The sequence below is a fragment of the Python bivittatus genome, unplaced genomic scaffold (assembly GCF_059951505.1).
Source record: "Python bivittatus isolate LINGU-HERP-01145 unplaced genomic scaffold, Pbiv_v1 ctg000480_np1212, whole genome shotgun sequence".
Taxonomy (NCBI): Eukaryota; Metazoa; Chordata; class Lepidosauria; order Squamata; family Pythonidae; genus Python; species Python bivittatus.
The window spans coordinates 23,659,283-23,679,359 of NW_028277075.1; the positions used below are offsets into that span (position 1 = coordinate 23,659,283).

Below are 20,077 nucleotides of genomic sequence, written 5' to 3' on the forward strand. Positions count from 1 at the left end.
GTTGTTAACATCATCCTCTCTTGTTCCATGTGCTTTTTTATAGTTTTTATAGTTTTAATCATGGCTGTTTTATATGTATTTATTGGTTTTCTTAATTGAGTGTTGCTATACACCGCCCAGAGTCATTTTTTGTGACATGGCTGGATCTACAAATATGATAATAAATTAATAAATACATTAGTTAAGACCTTAAAATCAGCAGATTTACCTTGTGGTGTTTAACTTCAGTGGGCTCAAGGAAGTTCTTCTCTGAGTTTCTGAACTGCAACAACATATCCTACATGATGATGTGAGAAAAGGCTTAAACCTATTTGGTGGTATTCTCATTTTAAAATAAATTTACAGTCATTCCCATGTTCATCTTCTGATTGTGTAAAGTCCTGTGATAAGAATTATGTTGTCATATTTGATAGGAAACTCTTATTAGAGGGATTCAGTCATGATGACTTTCTATACACATATATTCTGTGTTTCATATTTATTGAATCTCCCTGAAGCCTCAGCCAACTTTATATTGTAAACAGTTTAATAACTAGTAAGAAAAAAAGAAATCAATAACTATCCCCACCTAAACAATTAAATATTTCAACAGTTGCGAAATAATGACAGTTTAAGGGCAGCAGATTAAATATGGGAAGTCAGTTTACCAAATCTACCAAAAAGAGAGAAGGCCACATGAATAGAATACGCTATACCTGTAAATCCACATGATTATGCATAGGCTGAGTCTGTGGTTCCTCTTTTATTTCCAGTTTTTGGGACAATTGTACTTGGCTGTCTTAACTGCTGTCACCTTAAGAAATGTGGAAGAGGAAAAGGTTGAATGCATGTTCTTAAAAATATTTTGTTGTGCACTTTTTTTTTAAATTAGAAAAGATCTAGCATCAAATGAGAGGAGGCAAGCTTATGGAATGGTACATCAGAAATCAGGAATCTGGAGCAAGGTTCCTTCATTTAATATCAGACCCATGAGACACAGCCCACAGTCTTTATAGTTCCAAATCTCACCCTTCAGAAAAGGTTTTTTAGTGGGGAGAGGTGGCTGTGCAGGATAACAAGGGAAGGAAAAAGTCTGCTGCATGAGCTGTCTTCTCGCACAGGGTTGGATTTCACTCACTAGAAAGCAGACAACCATTATAAACATCTCATGAAAATCTGACAGGTTAACTCCCTGCCAGATAAAAGCATAATTACTGCTTTTCACTCAAATTGTATGACAACCCTAATTTATTTAGAGGGCTAGGTTACCCTGGGGTTTGGGGCAAGGGTGGGGAGAAATTAGCTCACAGCTAAACTTGTTTTAGCTTTACATTAAGAATTCTGCACATAGATGTTGATTTGTGATCCCTGTTTGATTTGCTATCTCTGTAGACTGTTAGACATCTTTCTTTAGACAGATGATGCCATTGATACACTTTGCATGAGTCATTTCTATGCGATTAGCTCCTATTCAGTACAGACTCTTCAGTTGGAGCCTTTAAGGATTGTGATTTATTTTGACTTCTAATGGAAGAGGGTTTCCCTGTGCATTTTCTACCTCTTTTCTTCAGAATATGCCTGGTTTCAGCACAGCACAAAAACTGGATAAACTGGGAATGAGAGGGTCAAATACCTGTGAATTAATCTTCGAAGACTGCAAGATTCCTGGTGAGTGACACAGTAGTGTGCTACTTTCAGCTGTACATAACAGCTCCTCTCTTTCTCTCTCCTTATGTTTGTCTTTCTGAATGTTAATTAAAATATTCAAAAATTGAAAAAAATCAAGTCAAAAATTGTCTGATTATATCCCTTTTTTCTCCTGAATCTCATCTTCCCGCCATCATTTCCCTCCTCCTCCTCTCTCTTCTAAAAACAATGGTTTGCTTAAACAGACTCCTTCAAGACATGTTACTCACCCAGCAATGATTTATTGTCATTTAAGGTAACACTGGACACTCTACAGTTTATTTATGGCCATTCTAGTAATTTTGTCTGCTCCTGACTTTCATAGCGGTCCTGCCTATTCCCATCCCCATTTCCTTGCCCTCCTATTCCTCCAGGTATGCATAAAATCTCTCTCATGAGGGTTGCCTCCATCTACCTGATGAAATTAATGTGCTCCACTAAGCTTATGTCTGAGTAAATTTTAAAAGTGTTAATAATTAAGGTGCCGCCAGCCCCTTTATGTTTATGTTAAAAACATTCAGTAGAACAGTTTGTGGTTAATATCAGCAATTTTATCTCAGTGACTATTTGACATAGGATACAAGATTACAATTTCCTGTATTTGATTTCAGTGGAAGAAAAGAAATATCTTTCATCTGGTTTTCTCTGTGGATCCGTTCTTTCCCACATTTACTCATGGTATATGTTGTTGTTGAGGAACTGCAGAAGAAACCATTTTTACACTCCTGAAAATGCAATTTTCAGATTTTATTGGCAGTAAAGTGGATGCCCCGGTTCTCTCTTTTTAGGTAGAATTCAGGACTTGTCGTTTCTTTTTGTGAAAATAAACCTCCATTTCCTCAGCTCAGTAGAAGAGAACAGCAGTACTACTAAATGCCAGTGTTCTTGTTAAGCTTCCCTGATCTCCAGGGTCACTTCTGTAGTTGTCCAATATTGAGCTGTTCCAGTAATTTCCTGAGCTTTCAGAGTTCTTTCACTTGGATCAAAGTGTATTTTAGTAATACAACTCTGTCAGCCGTACAAGTTCATGGCTTTGTGTCACTTGTACTCTAGTGGGTGTAACACAGGTTCATTTGATTCCAAGCAGCATCCACAGAATTATATTATTAGGCCATATAGCAAAGGCCAAAAGTAAATTCAAAAGGCTCATCTTGTATGCTGCTGGAGGCATATTTATTCAAGGTTATTCTCTGAGATACACTCAGGGAATTAAGACACTGCTCTTTTTCTGCATTGCACAAAGAATGCATCCACTCCATGTACAGTAATTGCATTATCTACAGTTTGCAACTGCTTTTTACTTATGCGGGGGATGGGGGGAAGAAAACATCTAAGTTAGGCAAACAGATATATATATACATACACACACACACACACACACAGTGCTGGGCAAAAGTTTTAGGCAGGTGTGAAAAAATGCTGTAAAGTAAGAATGCTTTCCAAAAATATATTGTAATTGTTTATGTTTATCAATTTACAAACTGCAAAGTGAGCAAACAGAAGGGAAATCCAAATCAATATTTGCTGTGACCACCCTTTGCCTTCAAAACAGCATCAATTCTTCTAGGTACATTTGCACACAGTTTTGAAGGAACTCAGTAGGTAGGTTGTTCCAAACATCTTGGAGAACTAACCACAGATCTCTTGTGGATGTAGGCTGCCTCAAATCCTTCTGTCTCTTCACGTAATCCCAGACAGACTCGATGATGTTGAGATCAGGGCTCTGTGGGGACCAAACCATCACTTCCAAGACTCCTTGTTCTTGACGCTGAAGATAGTTCTTAATGACATTGGCTGTATGTTTGGGGTCATTGTCCTGCTGCAGAATAAATTTGGGGCCAATCACACACCTCCCTGATGGTATGGCATGATGGATAAGTATCTGCCTGTATTTCTCACCATTGAGGACAGAGAAGATCCTGACCAGATCTCCAACTTCATTTGCAGAAATGCAGCCCCAAACCTGCAGGAACCTCCACCATGCTTCACTGTTGCCTACAGACACTCATTATTGTACTGCTTTCCAGCCCTTCAGCAAACAAACTGCCTCCTGCTACAGCCAAATATTTCAAATTTTGACTCATCAGTCCAGAGCACCTGCTGCCATTTTTCTGCACCCCAGTTCCTATGTTTTCATGCATACTTGAGTCGCTTAGCCTTGTTTCCATGTCAGAGGTATGGCTTTTTGGCTGCAATTCTTCCATGAAGACCACTTCTGGCCAGATTTCTCCAGACAGGAGATGGGTGTACCTGGGTCCCACTGGTTTCTGCCAGTTCTGTGCTGATGGCACTGCTGGACATCTTCCAATGTCAAAGGGAAGTAAGCATGATATGTCTTCCATCTGCTGCATTAAGTTTCCTTGGCCGACCACTGCATCTATGGTCCTCAACGTTGCCCATTTCTTTGTGCTTCTTCAAAAGAGCTTGAACAGCACATCTTGAAAGCCCAGTCTGCTTTGAAATTTTTGCCTAGGAGAGACCTTGCTGATGCAGTATAACTACCTTGTATCTTGTTGCTGTGCTCAGTCTTGCCATGGTGTATGACCTGTGACATGAAACTCTCTTCCACAACCTCACCTTAGTAGCAGAGTTTGGCTGTTCCTCACCCAGTTTTAAGCCTCCTACACAGTTGTTTCTGTTAATGACTGTGTTTCAACCTACATATGAAATTGATGATCTGATTAATCATACACCTGACTCTAATCCTACAAGATCCCTGACTTTGCACAAGTGTACACAGTGTGCAAGCATAAGAATTGGTGCTGTTTTGAAGGAAAAGGGTAGTCACACCAAATATTGATTTGATTTAGATTTTTCTTCTGTTTGCTCACTTTGCATTTTGTAAATTGATAAACATAAACAATTACAATGTATTGTCGAAGGCTTTCACGGCCGGTATACGATGGCTGATGTGGGTCTTCCGGGCTGTGTGGCCGTGTTCTTGAAGTTTTGTTTCCTAATGTTTCGCCAGCACCTGTGACCGGCATCTTCAGAGTGCAGGAGCACAGACAGGAGCAGTTCTCTCTGTGCCCAGCCTGTGTCGAAAGCCTTCGACAATACATTGAACGCCTCTACGGGGAGGAAACGTTCCGACAGACACGGAGACTAGGAACACTCCAGAACAAAAAAGCACACCTACTATGCTCCTTAACCTTCCTACTACAATGCAGAGACACTGGGACCATCCCAGCTTTTCTCAGAACGAAAAGGACTCTCAAATCTCCACAAGCTAACCGCATTTACGACCGACTTGAACAAGCCCTCCTACGTGAGAGAATACACACAACCCGCAGAAAACTTGCCATCACAGACAAAGAACTATTTGACACACACATCAGCATCAGTCAGAAAATGAGAAGCCAGAACTGGGACAAGATTGACACCCTAACCTACAGGAAAATGGAAAAGGATATCATTGACCACACAACGAGGCAAAAGCAAAAGTTTAACAAATGCCAAAATGATCAGCCAAAACCGGCGCTGGATCCCGCCCGCATTGTCATCAATTTGACGGAACGCCAACTCGCGCCAGAAGAAACCGCCATCCTAGCCAAGAGAGGAAACTTCGCAATCACACCCCCCAGAATTCCTGTGGAAGATATCATCGCCAATGTGGAATCAGCCATCCACCACCATCCTGAAGAGGAAGCAGAGGAAATAAGGGGTGAGATAGCAAGGATCCTACAGAGAGCAAAGCCTCCCACCAGCAACATAACGAGGAAAGAGAGAAATGCCCTAGAAACCCTCAATTCGGACCCCGACATCATCATCCTGCCGGCTGACAAGGGCAACGCCACGGTAATTATGAAAACAGATGAATACAAAGACAAAGTTAGAGAACTACTAGACCCCACCACATACAGAAAACTAAAACGGGATCCGACCAGCAAAATCATGAAACAAACCAACACCCTGACGAGGAGCTCCTCCCTTCACCCCAACGTACTTCAACGCATATGCAAGACAGAAGCCCTTACACCCAGACTATACGGACTCCCCAAAATCCACAAAGACTCGATCCCACTCAGACCCATCGTAAGCGCCATTGGCTCCCCGACATATGAATTATCCAAACATCTGGCCACCCTTCTACAGACCCACGTTGGACAGACTCCAGCCCACATCAGAGACTCAGGACATTTCATTGACAAAATCAGCACCCTGAAACTCAACCCCACAGACAAACTGGTCAGCTTTGACGTGGTCTCCCTGTTCACCAAGGTACCAGTGAGGGACACCCTGGCACTCATCAAACAGATCCTCCCAGAAGACATAACAGCCTTATTTCAGCACTGCCTAACAACCAGTTACTTCCTATGGGATAATGAGTACTACGAACAGATGGACGGTGTCGCCATGGGAAGCCCCCTGAGCCCAGTCATAGCAAATTTCTACATGGAACATTTTGAAAAATGGGCTTTAGAAACCGCACCCGTTACCCCAACAGTCTGGTTCTGATTTGTGGATGACACCTTTGCAATTTGGAGTCAGGATGAAGAAGACCTAGAGAAGTTCCTGAACCACCTAAACAGCGTCCACCCCAATATACAATTCACCATGGAAAAAAAAGTGGACGGCCAACTTCCATTTCTAGACACGTTGGTCATACGCAAACCAGACCTCAAATTAGGACACAAAGTCTACAGAAAACCCACCCACACAGACCGGTACCTACACAAAAACTCCAACCACCACCCACGTCAGAAAAGAGGCATTATCAAAACCCTCATGGATCATGCCAATCGGATCTGCGAAACCCAATTCCTAAACTCTGAACTTAACCACCTTAATTGGGTCCTACAAGTGAATGGCTACTCCAAAAATGAAATAAAAAGAGCCATCAAACCAAGAAAGCAACATGCGACTGAAGAAGAAAAACAGCCACCCACCAACAAAGTATTTCTGCCCTATATCAAAGGGGTCACAGACCACATGGGAAAACTGATGGAAAAACACAATTTCCAAACAATCTTCAGACCCACCAGAAAAGTACAAGAAGTGCTAAAATCAGCAAAAGACAAAAGGGATCCCCTCACCGCCGCAGGAGTATACCGCATACCATGCAGTTGCGGGCAAGTATACATCGGGACCACAAAACGCAGCATCCATACCAGGATAAAAGAACACGAAAGGCACTGCAGACTACAGCAACCAGAAAAATCTGCAGTAGCTGAACATGCTCTCAAGCACACTGGACACAAAATCCTATTTGAAAACACAGAGATACTGGACAACACCAACAGCCACTATACCAGGCTATACCGGGAAGCCATTGAGATTCACAAACACCAGCACAGTTTCAATAAAAAAAAGAGGAGAGTCTAAAAATCAACAAAACCTGGCTACCAATCCTGAAAAATACAGCCTGCAAAAGGTCAATGAACTCAGCTCAACCACCAGGTCATGTGAACAGTTCACACAATGAACTTGCTAATCACCCCCAGCAGCCCCTCGTTAACAATTCAATAGAAGAAAAAACCCTGCCTAATCCCCAGGAAGATACACACATATTCTGACACCAAAACAAGCAGCCACTCAATAACTCAACCCCCCACACACACACCCAATCCCCCCCTTCCCCCCCCCTCAGATCTCTATAAATACCCATAAAAGGGTCACATCACTCTGGGCACAGAGTGTCTGTGCTCCTGCACTCTGAAGATGCCGGTCACAGGTGCTGGCGAAACGTTAGGAAACAAAACTTCAAGAACACGGCCACACAGCCCGGAAAACCCACACCAGCCATAAGCAATTACAATATATATTTTTGAAAGCATTCTTACTTTACAGCATTTTTTCACACCTGACTAAAACTTTTGCACAGTACTATATATTGCAGAATAGCATAAGTTGCTCAGGCCTATGTTTCACCTTGTGATTCCACAGTTATATGTCAACACAAGCAATGGGTACAGGTTTACTTTACTGTTACTGCTTTCTTTGGTATGTTTTTAAAACAAGGTTGTTAGTAGCCTTTAATATTAATATTAACTGATACCATATTAGACACAACAGGTTTCCATTATTGCTCATTTATTTATAATTTGGTTTTGCAGTGAGATCAAACCTTAGGTCTTGCACAGATTTTACGTTTTTGGTCAACATATGTAACATCTTCAGTGGTAGAATGGAGTGGAGTTTGCTCTCTGTTCATATGCAGTGGCTTGCCCTGGCTGTGTTGGTGGTTCCCCTCTCCCCCCCCAATACCTCTGGTTTTCCTACTGGGGGAGGGGGAGGGGGAGGGAAAAAACCCCACCAACACAGGCAGGGCAAGCCACTGCATATAAACAGAGAGCAAACTCCCCTCCATTCTAGCACTGAAGGTGTTACCTAGCCAGGTAATGAAACATTTGCAAGAAAACCATTGAGCTCAGAGAACTCCAAGGACTCCACAGTTCAACCCTGAACTACACATATTCTCTTCTGTTGATAACATATGTAAGAAACTGGGTTTGTACTGGTACTTTTTCTTTGTTATTAGAAAATAGTATCGGTTAAAGATGTGACTCTCTCTGTATCCATGTACTGGCATGCATATAGGCTTACACATAACCCAAGTTGTGCATTTCTTATCTGAGCCAGTGTTGTAGGTACGCAAGTAACCAACTTTTCTTTGTCTCTTAAAGCTGAGAATATATTGGGACAACTAAGTAAAGGAGTCTACGTGTTGATGAGTGGTTTGGATCTAGAGAGACTCATTCTGTCTGGTGGACCACTGGGGTAAATACGGGTTTATTTTATTATTCTGAGAACATTATCATACTTTATCAGTTTTCTCAGTTGGTGCTAATAATTCTTTATGTAAAGTATTATTCACAGGAGAAATTATTCTGGCATTTCAATTGGTCTTTTTACTTTATTTTTATTACATTAAGTTTTGTTATCTTTAAAATTATTTTTAAGCAACCTTATACTAACTCACAGTGGTTCCCTTTCCCTTCAATTATCTCCAGGAGCAAAGGAACCATCATTATGATTTTTATAGCTTTGAGGTGACTTATACAAATCAGTGACTTAAGTGCAGCTGTACTTTTTGCTATTAAGACACATGAACACAGTAGCTGGGATAATTGTGCCATTTCTTGTTGTTGCCCACGTGACAATTCATACAAATTTCTCTAATAATTTGGGGGGGACGTTCAGTTCATGAATTGCCCATAAAGCTGGTCCTATACTGTCTGTTACTTTTACAGAGGTGGACAACATTGAAGGGCTGCATGTTACTTTTTTTTTTTTTTTTTAATACTCTTGAGCATTGCAGAATGGCATGGAAGTAATGTAGTGATCATCATCAGAGTGAGCTTCCACCAAAGTGACATTGTCACCTTAAGTATTATTTTTAAAGGTTTAGGTTAAGAGATTTGTGCAATTATGTTACTGTTTGAATTGAAAGAAGAATCACACCAAATATAGCCTCTTTTCTGCTGAACTTTGGCAGCATAATCTGAGGGAGTCTTCAGTGAAGGGGGTGCAAAAATGAGCATACTGAACAGGCAGTATGTAGGTGGGCCCCCTAGTATAATAATGCATTAAAAGGGAAGTGAAGTCTAATCTCCTTAAAGTACAGCTGCACAATACGAAATGGGTTAAAGATGCAGTCTTCTTTTTCCAGTGCTGGATTTCTTCACGCTGTTCAAAGAACCGTGCATAGAATACCGTAATATAAAGTATTTTAGGTCAAATTTGAATAAGATAAGGTTAATCTAATTTATTCTTCTCTGCAGAGTAATGCAACCTATCAGAATTCTTGCTGCCTAACCAATGAATCATAATACAGTGACGCAGCATGAAAGCCACATGAAACCAAATCTTCTAATGAACCATTATATAGAGAAGCTGGAAGCTATGATTCCTTCCTCCCCCACCCCATCCCTAGCATTTGTTTTGTCTTGTTTTCCAAAAATTACTTTGTGTTGCATTTTTAAAGTTTGCATAATGTTTTTATGAGTAAAATATACTTTTATGATGTTTACTCAGCAGACATACAAAATACACTATGATCCAAACTTCATAATTTTTTTATTTGAGATATTTTCTATCACATTTCAGTGATATAAATGTTAATTATTTGAAATTAATAGATCATTATGAAGATTCCCTTCATCCTTCCCCACACACATATGGACCTTTTTTATTCCCCTAATTTATCTTGATGAAATTGAAAGTTTGCTAATTTTAAACATTATTAGCTAATCACAGGAAAGAAGGATCATACTATCTAGCCATATAAGCTGCATACTTTAGTATTTTGTTTTGTACTCTGATTCAGAAGACTTTCCCAACATGTGCTATTTGATTTTTTTAAGTTCAGTGAGGAACAGGCTATTACAATAGCCTCCATCCTATTACAATTACTACACTTTCAAAATGGAACAACTCAAGTTGTGTATAAGCTCTGTAACTTACAATTTTTCCTTCCCCTGGATATACTATCGTACTGAAATGTTTAAGTGGACATTGTAGGTTCTAGGTATTTCTTAATATTTGATCAGTTTCCTTTTATCACTTGATACTGTTCATCCATCTTATTTTTCTTAATGCCCTTTCAGTTTCATGGTTTTATCGATTCACTATTTTTCATTAAATTTGTATAGGCCATCTTTTCAGAGATATGATGCAAATTCTTAAAATAAGTTTTAGTGTATTTGTTTCCCTTGCAGAATCATGCAGGCTGTCCTAGATCATGCTGTTCCGTATTTGCATATAAGAGAAGCATTTGGGCAGAAAATTGGCCACTTCCAGGTAAGCATAATGAAAGCAACACCAATTAACTTTCAGGGCAGAATTCAATATTTGGCTAGCATCTGATCATCAATAAGTACCTTATTAAATAGATTTTGGATTAGTTGGCTTTTAATTGTTTCCACTATACTAGTTATGTTGATATTTGCATGCTGAGAGACAAAGTACAAAGCTGTTGTACTTTTCTCCTTACTTTAATCGCTGGGTGATTCAGAGTAAGAGAATATGGCATTTTACTGCTAGAATGTCAGATATTCATTAAACTGAAATTTAGCATCGGGGGAAGCAGCATTTGGTTTGGATTTGCTCAGTGTGTTGCTTCCGTACACTAACTGCCCAGAGTTGCTGGGAATCAGGCAGCACATAATTTAATAAATAAATAAGTCGCTATTTTAGTTTACAGCTCCCTTTTGGAGAACAAGTAGGATTTGGATTTTCAAAGTGCTTTGGCGCTACAAAGGCTACTCTGATTCAAGCGATGTTGGGTTTTGTCCAACTGCTGTTATCTCCATTTTCGTCTGGTAATAACTGTTCTCCCAGTGACATTTCACTGAGGCTTGCTAATCCCACACAAGTTGTTCTTGCTTCTGTTTCACTTTGCACTTTGATTTGCGGACAGCAGCTGGAAATGTATGTTACTTCTGTCTTCTGTACATCAGTAATGAGAACTGAAACATCTTTTTTCTCCTTCCTTTCTGTACTGCAGTTATAAGTCTGGGTATAGCTATGTTCAGGGATAGAGCCAATACAAGTTTTTAGAAATAACATTTGAAAACAATTTCAGACATTTTCCTTTTTTTGCCTCTTTATACTGCTGCGTATAGTTGATGCAGGGTAAAATGGCTGATATGTACACCCGGTTGATGGCGTGTCGGCAGTATGTATATAATGTGGCAAAGGCTTGTGATCAGGGACACTTCAATGCAAAGGTGAGTCTGTGGGAAAGTACTTGTGGTATTGGGTGCTCTGTTTTTACTTTGTTTTAGCTTTTATATCTTATATTTCTATTCATAGCACTCAAGCTAAGAAACAAAAAGAATAAAAGTACAATAAAGCAGTAACTGTAACTTACCAGAAAAGCAGATTTTAAAAATAATAAACGATTTAATGTTTGATTCACTAATTATTGAATGGATTATCTGTTCATAATAATAGCAACCACCTTTGCCCATCTTTCCAAATGACAGATTGGGCTTTCCCAGAATGTGAACAACCAGCCTACTCATTTTATTTTTAATCTCTACACAGCTTCTCCTGTATTTTTGTTTTGCTAGGAGGAGGTTGAGAATTAGTACTACAAGAAATTGAGAAGCAAAAAGAAGAACATGTTTTAAATATCCTGTTTTCCATTTTAACTGCAAGAATATTTTCATGCCTATCTACCAAAGGCTTTACATACAGCTGTAGCATAAGAAGTCAGAATAATATGTATATATGTATGTATGTATGAATGAATGTACAGTATGTATCACACTTATATTCTGCTGCAATCATATGCAGACCTTGGCATCTCAAAGCATGAAAAACAATTATAACAATAAAAAATACAAAAGCCAACAGTAAAAAATGCACAAACATACATTCCAGATAGCATCTGTACTCAGCCCCCAAAACGTCCTCTGGAAAAGATCCCTGTTTGGAAGCTCCCTGAAGGCAACTAGAGTTGGGGCCAAATACATTTCTTGCAGAGACCATTCTAGAGGGCCAGCCCAATAACAAAAAAATGACTCCAGGCCTCAGCTGCCCCCACCTCCCAAAAATGGGAGTAACCAGCAGAGTTGTGGTTAGGCTGATTCCAGCAGAGATGTGGTCATGAAGGTAACCCGGCACCAAGCCATAAAGGGCTTTATAGGTTACATTGTGCACAAAAGCTGACAGGAAGCCAATGCAGGACTGCAAAATAGGCATAATATGTGCCCACCGGCAAACCCCTGTGAGCATGTGAGCCACTGCATTTTGTACCAGTTGCAGCTTCCGAGTGGTCTGTAAAAACAGTCCAATGTAAACTGTGTTGCAGTAGAGTCTGTGCACATGGTGCTAAGGGCATGAGTCACAGTAGTAACATTATTGCCATGGTATTAAAAATAACTGGATCTTGAATAGACAAATAATAGTATATCTGTTTTCCCAATGACAATTAAATAAGAAGTTCTTTCCATTTAGGAAGCTACAAAAGGTAAAAGTTCTGTTTTGGAACCTTGTAAAATGGAAATTCAGAACTTACTGTTACAGATGTATTTGTTGTTGTTGTTCAGTCGTTAAGTCGTGTCCGACTCTTCGTGACCCCATGAACCATATTGTGCCAGGCCTTCCTGTCCTTCACTGTCTCCCTGAGTTTGCTCAGTTTCATGCTCATTGCTTCAGTGATGCTATCTAACCATCTCATCCTCTGCCGTCCTCTTCTCCTTTTGCCTTCAGTCTTTCCCAGCATCAGGGTCTTCTCCAAAGACTCCTCTCTTCGCATTAGGTGACCAAAGTATCTGAGCTTGAGCTTCATTATCAGTCCTTCCAATGAGCAATCAGGGTTGATTTCCTTTAAGATCAAGATCAAAAATCTTCCTTAAAGATTTCCTTTAAGACTGGTTTGACCTCCTAGCAGTCCAGGGACTCTTAAGAGTCTTCTCCAGCACCACAGTTCAAAGGCATCAATTCTTCGGCGCTCAGCCTTCTTTATGGTCCAGCTCTCACAGCCATACATTACTACTGGAAAAACCATAGCTTTGACTATACGGATCTTTGTCGGCAAGGTGACATCTCTGCTTTTTAATATGCTATCTAGGTTTGCCATAGCTTTCCTCCCAAGGAGCAAGCGTCTTTTAATTTCATGGCTGCAGTCTCCGTCTGCGGTGATCTTGGAGCCCAAATAAATGAAGTCTGTTACTGCTTCCATTTCTACCCCTTCTATTTGCCAGGAATTGATGGGTCCAGATGCCATGATCTTAGTTTTTTTAATGTTGAGTTTCAAGCCAGCTTTTGCACTCTCCTCCTTCACCCTCATCAAGAGGCCCTTTAGTTCTTCTTCACTTTCTGCCATTAGGGTGGTATCGTCTGCATATCTGAGGTTATTGATGATTCTCCCTGCAATCTTAATTCCGGCTTGTGATTCTTCCAACCTGGCATTTCTCATGATGTACTCTGCATATAGGTTAAATAAGCAGGGTGACAGTATACAGCCTTGTCGTACTCCTTTCCCTGTTTTGAACCAATCAGTTGTTCCGTGACTGGTTCTACCTGTTGCTTCTTGGCCCGCATACAGATTTCTCAGGAGACAGGTAAGATGGTCTGGTACCCCCATCTCTTTAGGAATTTGCCACAGTTTGTTGTGATCCACACAATCGAAGGCTTTTGCATAGTCAATGAAGCAGAAGTAGATGTTTTTCTGGAACTCTCGTGCTTTCTCCATGATCCAGCGAATGTTGGCAATTTGATCTCTAGTTCCTCTGCCTCTTCGAAACCCAGCTTGTACATCCGGTAGTTCTCGGTTCATGTACTGCTGAAGCCTAGCTTGTAGGATTTTGAGCATAACCTTGCTAGCATGTGAAATGAGTGCAATTGTGCGATAGTTTGAGCATTCTTTGGCATTGCCCTTCTTTGGAATTGGAACGTAAACTGACCTTTTCCAATACCGTGGCCACTTTTGCGTTTTCCAAACTTGCTGGCATATTGAGTGCAGCACTTTAACAGCATCATCTTTTAGTATTTTAAATAACTCAGCTGGAATACTGTCATCTCCACTAGCTTTGTTGTTAGCAATGCTTCCTAAGGCCCACTTGACTTCACTCTCTAGGATGTCTGGCTCAAGGTCAGTGATCACACCAGCGTGGACATCAGGGACATTAAGATCTTTCTTGTATAGTTCTTCTGTGTATTCTTGCCACCTCTTCTTAATCTCTTCTGCTTCTGTTAGGTCCCTGCCTTTTTTGTCCTTTATCATGCCCATCTTTGCACTAAACGTTCCTTTGATATCTCCAATTTTCTTGAAGAGATCTCTAGTCTTCCCCATTCTATTGTTTTCCTCAATTTCTTTGCACTGTTCATTTAAGAAGGCCTTCTTATCTCTCCTTGCTATTCTCTGGAAATCTGCATTCAGTTGCTTATATCTTTCCCTTTCACCCTTGCTTTTCACATTCCTTCTTTCCACAGCTATTTGTAATGCCTCATCAGACAGCCATTTTGTTTTCTTGCATTTCTTTTTCCTTGGGATGGTTTTAGTTGCTGCCTCCTGTACAATGTTACAGACCTCCGTCCATAGTTCTTCAGGCACTCTGTCTACCAAATCTAATCCTCTAAATCTATTCATCACCTTCACTGTGTACTCACAAGGAATATGATCTGAGTCATACCTGAGTGGTCTAGTGGTTTTCCCTACATTCTTCAATTTAAGCCTAAATTTTGCAATAAGAAGCTCATGATCTGAGCCACAGTCAGCTCCTGGTCTTGGTTTTGCTGTCTGTATAGAGCTTCTCCATCTTTAGCTGCAAAGTATGTAATCAATCTGGTTTCGGTATTGACCATCTGGTGATGTCCATGTGTAGAGTCGTCTCTTGTATTGTTGGAAAAGAGTGTTTGCTATGACTAGCTTGTTCTCTTGACAGAACTCTATTAGCCTTTGCCCTGCTTCATTTTGTGCTCCAAGGCCAAACTTGCCTGTTATTCCGATTACTCCTTGACTTCCTACTTTAGCATTCCAATCCCCTATGATGAAAAGGACATCTTTTTTTGGTGCTAGTTCTAGAAGGTGTTGTAGGTCTTCATAGAACCGGTCAACTTCAGCTTCTTCGGTGTCAGTGGTTGGGGCATAGACTTGGATGACTGTGATATTGAATGGTTTGCCTTGGATATCCACTGAGATCATTCTGTCATTTTTGAGGTTGTACCCCATTACTGCCTTTCCCACTCTCTTATTGACTATGAGTGAAACTCCATTTCTTCTAAGGGTTTCTTGGCCACAGTAGTAGATATAATGGTCACCTGAATTAAATTCACCCATTCCCGTCCATTTCAGTTTGCTGATTCCCAAGATGTTGATGTTCAATCTTATCATCTCATGTTTGACCACATCCAGCTTGCCTTGGTTCATAGATCTTACATTCCAGGTACCTATACAATATTGTTCTTTACAGCATCGGACCTTCTTTTCGCTTCCAGATACATCCACAGCTGAACGTCCTTTCGGCTTTGGCCCAGCCGCTTCACTCTTTCTGGAGCTACTTGGAATTGCCCTCCGCTCTTCCCCAGTAGCATATTGGACACCTTCCGACCTGAGGGGCTCATCTTCCGGCGTCATATCTTTTAGCCTTTTAACATTGTCCATGGGGTTTTCTTGGCAAGGATACTGGAGTGGGTTGCCATTTCCTTTTCCAGTGGACCACATTTTGTCAGAACTCTCTGTCATGACCTCTGTCCATCTTGGGTGGCCCTGCACGGTATAGCTCATGGCTTCACTGAGTTACGCAAGCCCCTTCGCCACGACAAGGCAGTGATCCATGAAGGGGTACAGATGTATAACAGTTCTTTTTTTAAAAAAATAATTTTATTAAAGATTATAATTGCAATAGTAAAAACTAATACAAACAAAAAGAACGAAAGGAGTAGAAAGAAAGAGTAAAAAAAAAGTGCAAAGGAAGAGGAAAAAAAGTAGAGAAAAGAAAGAATATAGTAAAGAAAAAGGAAAGAAATATATAAAGAAGTGACTTCCAACCTTCATCACGAATATAAACAATTTTAGTAACTTTTCACTTCCTCTTAATTTACAACCTGTTATCTCTTCATCCCATGTCCCATCTGTTATCTATAAACAAATCCATAAAGCATCGTCATTTCAGTCCTGGTGTCAGCAAAAGTCCCTTAAGAGTTGCCAGAAATAACAACATATCTATTTTAACCTTGATCAAATAAACCAACTTTATATTCCTTCTTTTTACATCTAACAATCTTTAGTCCATTCAAGTAATGTTATAGAACCTGATTTCATTTCTTTTTTACTCTTCTCACAAGATTCATCCAAGCCTTAACAAATATCTTTTGTAAATCCAATATAAAAGAATTATTCAGGTCACTCTCTTGGTTTATTATTTGTAATTCCCTTTTGATTTTTAAAGCATCAACTAGTTTCTTTTGTATATCCAATGAAACATCTTTTTCCATGTCATTCTTGTAGCCTGTCATTTGTAGATTCACTTTCAGTGTCAATTCAGTCTCTGTGTTGTCAGATAAAACTTGTTCCTCTTCTACCATTTCTTCCAAAACATCTTTTGGACATAGACTATTGATAGAAGCAAGCATCACTATTGACACTGTTGATATTAACTTCTGATTCCATTTTTTAAAAGTATCCTTCAGTATTTCCAGTGTTATAATATGTTGCATCATTCTGTAGCTGTTAATAAGGTTTATGTATTCTGCCTTAATTAAAATCTTTGGTTTGTTTTAGTGTCCAATTTTTAAAATTATCACTTTTATATCTTAGAAAAAATCAAAACAAATCAACTTTCCGATGGGAAGGATTCTTTATAATTAATTCCAAAATCTTATCTCAAATTTATCTGGACCCTTAATCTGTTTATAACTTTCTAAAATCAAAGTTGTAATTAGCTTTTTTCAAACATTTTAACATTCTTAAGCTTGTAGTTAAATTTTTCTTTCATTAAGGATTGAAGGCAGACTCACTCGGTGTTTTCAGACTTGTTGATCCAAAGATTTCTAATAGCTGAAAAGTAGTTAATGAGCAATTTCCAAATGTGATTAGAAAAGGAAGTATGTGAATGTAGTGTCCTTTTAAAAGTGCTGACCACAGTTTGAGCAAGATGGCTATTGCCTCATCTCCTAGTGCTTAAAAACCACTAGAGACCACTGTCTTGTGGTCTCCTCACAAGGAGCAACTGTCTGGAGCACTTGTGAGCGATCTCCTGTCCTCTTTTTCCAGAGATGTTCGAAAAGCCAGTCTACTCATCGGTTCTTCGTTCTTCGCCACAGTCATAGGTTCCGTTTTTTGTGGAGCCATCTTCAGTCCACCATTTCTTCCTCTGGAAGTGCAGATGTATAACAGTTCTCTCATAAGAAAAAAATGAATTCTTCTATAATGGTTATATATATTTAAATGTATAGTGGGACATGAAAATACATATGCAATTCTGCTGGTTTATTTTGCAATTAGAATTGCTGAGCATCCTTCTATTTCAGTGCAAGTGATCTTTTCTTCTTCTTCAGGACTGTGCAGGAGTGATCCTCTATTCTGCAGAATGTGCTACTCAAGTTGCTTTGGATGGAATCCAGTGTTTGGGTAAGAGCGGAGATACCTGTGACTGTTCCACTAGGAGACAAACTGTCTTAAAAGTTTGCATGGCATTATATAGCTTATTTCCTTGTTATCATATACTGATTACCCCTGTATATCTTAGAATTTTCATTTCTTTTCAAATGAATGTAACACTAATTAGCCTGCAAGCTCTCTCCGCACATACATACTTTTAACCTACCTTTAGGATTTCTGTCCCTCATTTAACATTTAGATCTTTTCCTTGTATTTCAGGGGGAAATGGCTACATCAATGATTATCCCATGGGACGTTTTTTACGTGATGCCAAACTGTATGAAATTGGAGCAGGGACTAGTGAGGTGCGAAGAATAATTATTGGTCGGTCATTTAACGCTGCATTTAATTAATAAGACTGGTGTAAAGAAGAATTCAAACCAAGAGGCCTTTTCTTTTTAAACCTTCAACAATGTACAACTCTTGTTCTGCATCTGATACCAGGATACCCACCTCCATTTGTCTTTTTTTTTATTATTATGCTGCTAAATTTGTTTAAGAACACGTGACAGTTACAGTTACAGTGGAGCAGAATAGACAGTTCAAGTAGAAGATGTGAATAGCTGCCATCAAGTCTTATTGTAGAGGATTGAGACTTCATCCAGTTTGAAACATTACTTATGTAAGAATCACTGGACTAGATTTTTCCATCTAACATGTCACTTTTATGAATGGAAATAGCAAGTGGGGTTCTAATGCATCCCACTTCCAAAATGCTAGCACTTTGCATGGAGATCTTTTATTACTGGATTTTGTGAAATTTTAAGTATATTTTGAATATTAAAGAGGCTGTTATTAAAACATTGTTAAAATGTGAGGTATGTATTTCTGTGTATTCTGTCTCAGTGCTAACTGAAATATATTAGCACCACATGAAGCTTTCAGTTATTTGATGGACTACCATTTCCTGCTTGATTCATGTTACAGTGTCACCATCTATCACTCCAGAAGCAATTAAAATGTGAGGCAGCTGTTGACTGGGAGAGTGTTGGGTCTCTCTAAAGTTTCCCCTTGATTAATACAAGATATCACAAGTAGGGAATTGGACCAAATAGTGTGTGCCATGCCAGACTACCTATGGGACAGGCAAGAGTAAACTGCATTAAGCTCAAGAAGGTGGTGCAAAAACTCCATGACAAGACAGCCAGTCTGACTAGAGAAAAAAATTGGCAATTAATTATTTTTCCAAATTCAGGAGCACCAACAACACAGGATATACTTTTTTTTAAATACTCATATCCAATTTTTCCTTTTTCTTCTAACCAAGTTATAAATAAAACAGTATTGTTGTTCCTGACCTAAACTACTTTTGATTGCAGTGCAATCCACTTGATTTAATTAACTCTACATTCTGGAAATCAGTGCCTGACTTCAGAATGCGTTTGAGAATCACAATAGAGCAATTGTATATTTCACAGGCTGTACATTTTTAAAGGGAAATATTATATTTGAAGATGAGGTTTCTAGTACACTACTCTGTTAAATAAGTTGTCCACATCTGACCTCATCATCTGGGCACGTATTCCATAACAATCCATTTACAGTTTTTCCAGATTACATGTGAGCCTATGAACTTTGGCTTCATCTTTTTAAAGTATTAAAAAATAAATATGCAGCATAGAAGCAATTATTCAATGTAGAAATGGGGTTCTAAAATGCAATAGTGTAACTTTCTCCTATATGTTGAGCTCAAATAATCAGTTACAGCACTTTTTCTTGAAGATCATGAAGTGTTATCATGTCATAGTTCTATCACCCATATTGAACTACTGTAATGAATATAACCAATTAAGCAAGGGATTATTAATAATTCAAATCAAGCCAGAACCTTGTTCCAAAACTTACTACATGGTACCTGGAGTATGAGAAAACCATAATTCTTTAAAAAGTTTTTAATCAATCTTATGAGAGTTTTCATCATTGGGAAGACTATATTGATCTTTTTATACAAAGGGTACTTTCTATTCTTTCAAGCTGCTTTGGCTGTGGTAAAAACATGGGGAAATTGCTTGTAAATTGGTGGCTTTGTAAGCTCACTAGTATTAATAAACTATTATAAAACAAAGACATTGTTTCTCTGTTTATGCATCAACTGTTAACATGTTCTGTTTCCTCCAGCAGGAGGCAGCTAAAAACTTTCTATACTTATTTACAGGACATCATCATAGACAAAAGCTTGATTACTCCTTCATCCCGTGGAGGCAAAAAATGTTTCTTTTTTTAGCTATAATAACCCTGCCTTCAATATTATCTTACAGTCATTAAAAGTTATTAGAATATTGGGCAGATTTTGAAACCTTAAATCCCTGAGGAATTTCAACTATCATTTGAAATTATATCAGGTCAAATTAATCAATA

At 39.1% G+C, this 20,077-nt stretch overlaps 1 protein-coding gene across 1 annotated transcript in view; it reads left to right on the forward strand.

Annotated features, from left to right (window-relative positions):
• The window catches only part of IVD (isovaleryl-CoA dehydrogenase), a 40,252-nt gene extending 21,556 nt beyond the window's left edge, over positions 1–18,696 (forward strand). Inside the window, exons 7-12 of the mRNA XM_088145455.1 lie at positions 1,551–1,647; positions 8,292–8,385; positions 10,326–10,407; positions 11,232–11,336; positions 17,617–17,689; positions 17,939–18,696. Of these exons, the coding sequence (XP_088001581.1) occupies positions 1,551–1,647; positions 8,292–8,385; positions 10,326–10,407; positions 11,232–11,336; positions 17,617–17,689; positions 17,939–18,072 (585 nt within the window). The 3' untranslated portion in view covers positions 18,073–18,696. The remainder of the gene's footprint in view (positions 1–1,550; positions 1,648–8,291; positions 8,386–10,325; positions 10,408–11,231; positions 11,337–17,616; positions 17,690–17,938) is intronic.
• Positions 18,697–20,077: the final 1,381 nt, after the last annotated feature.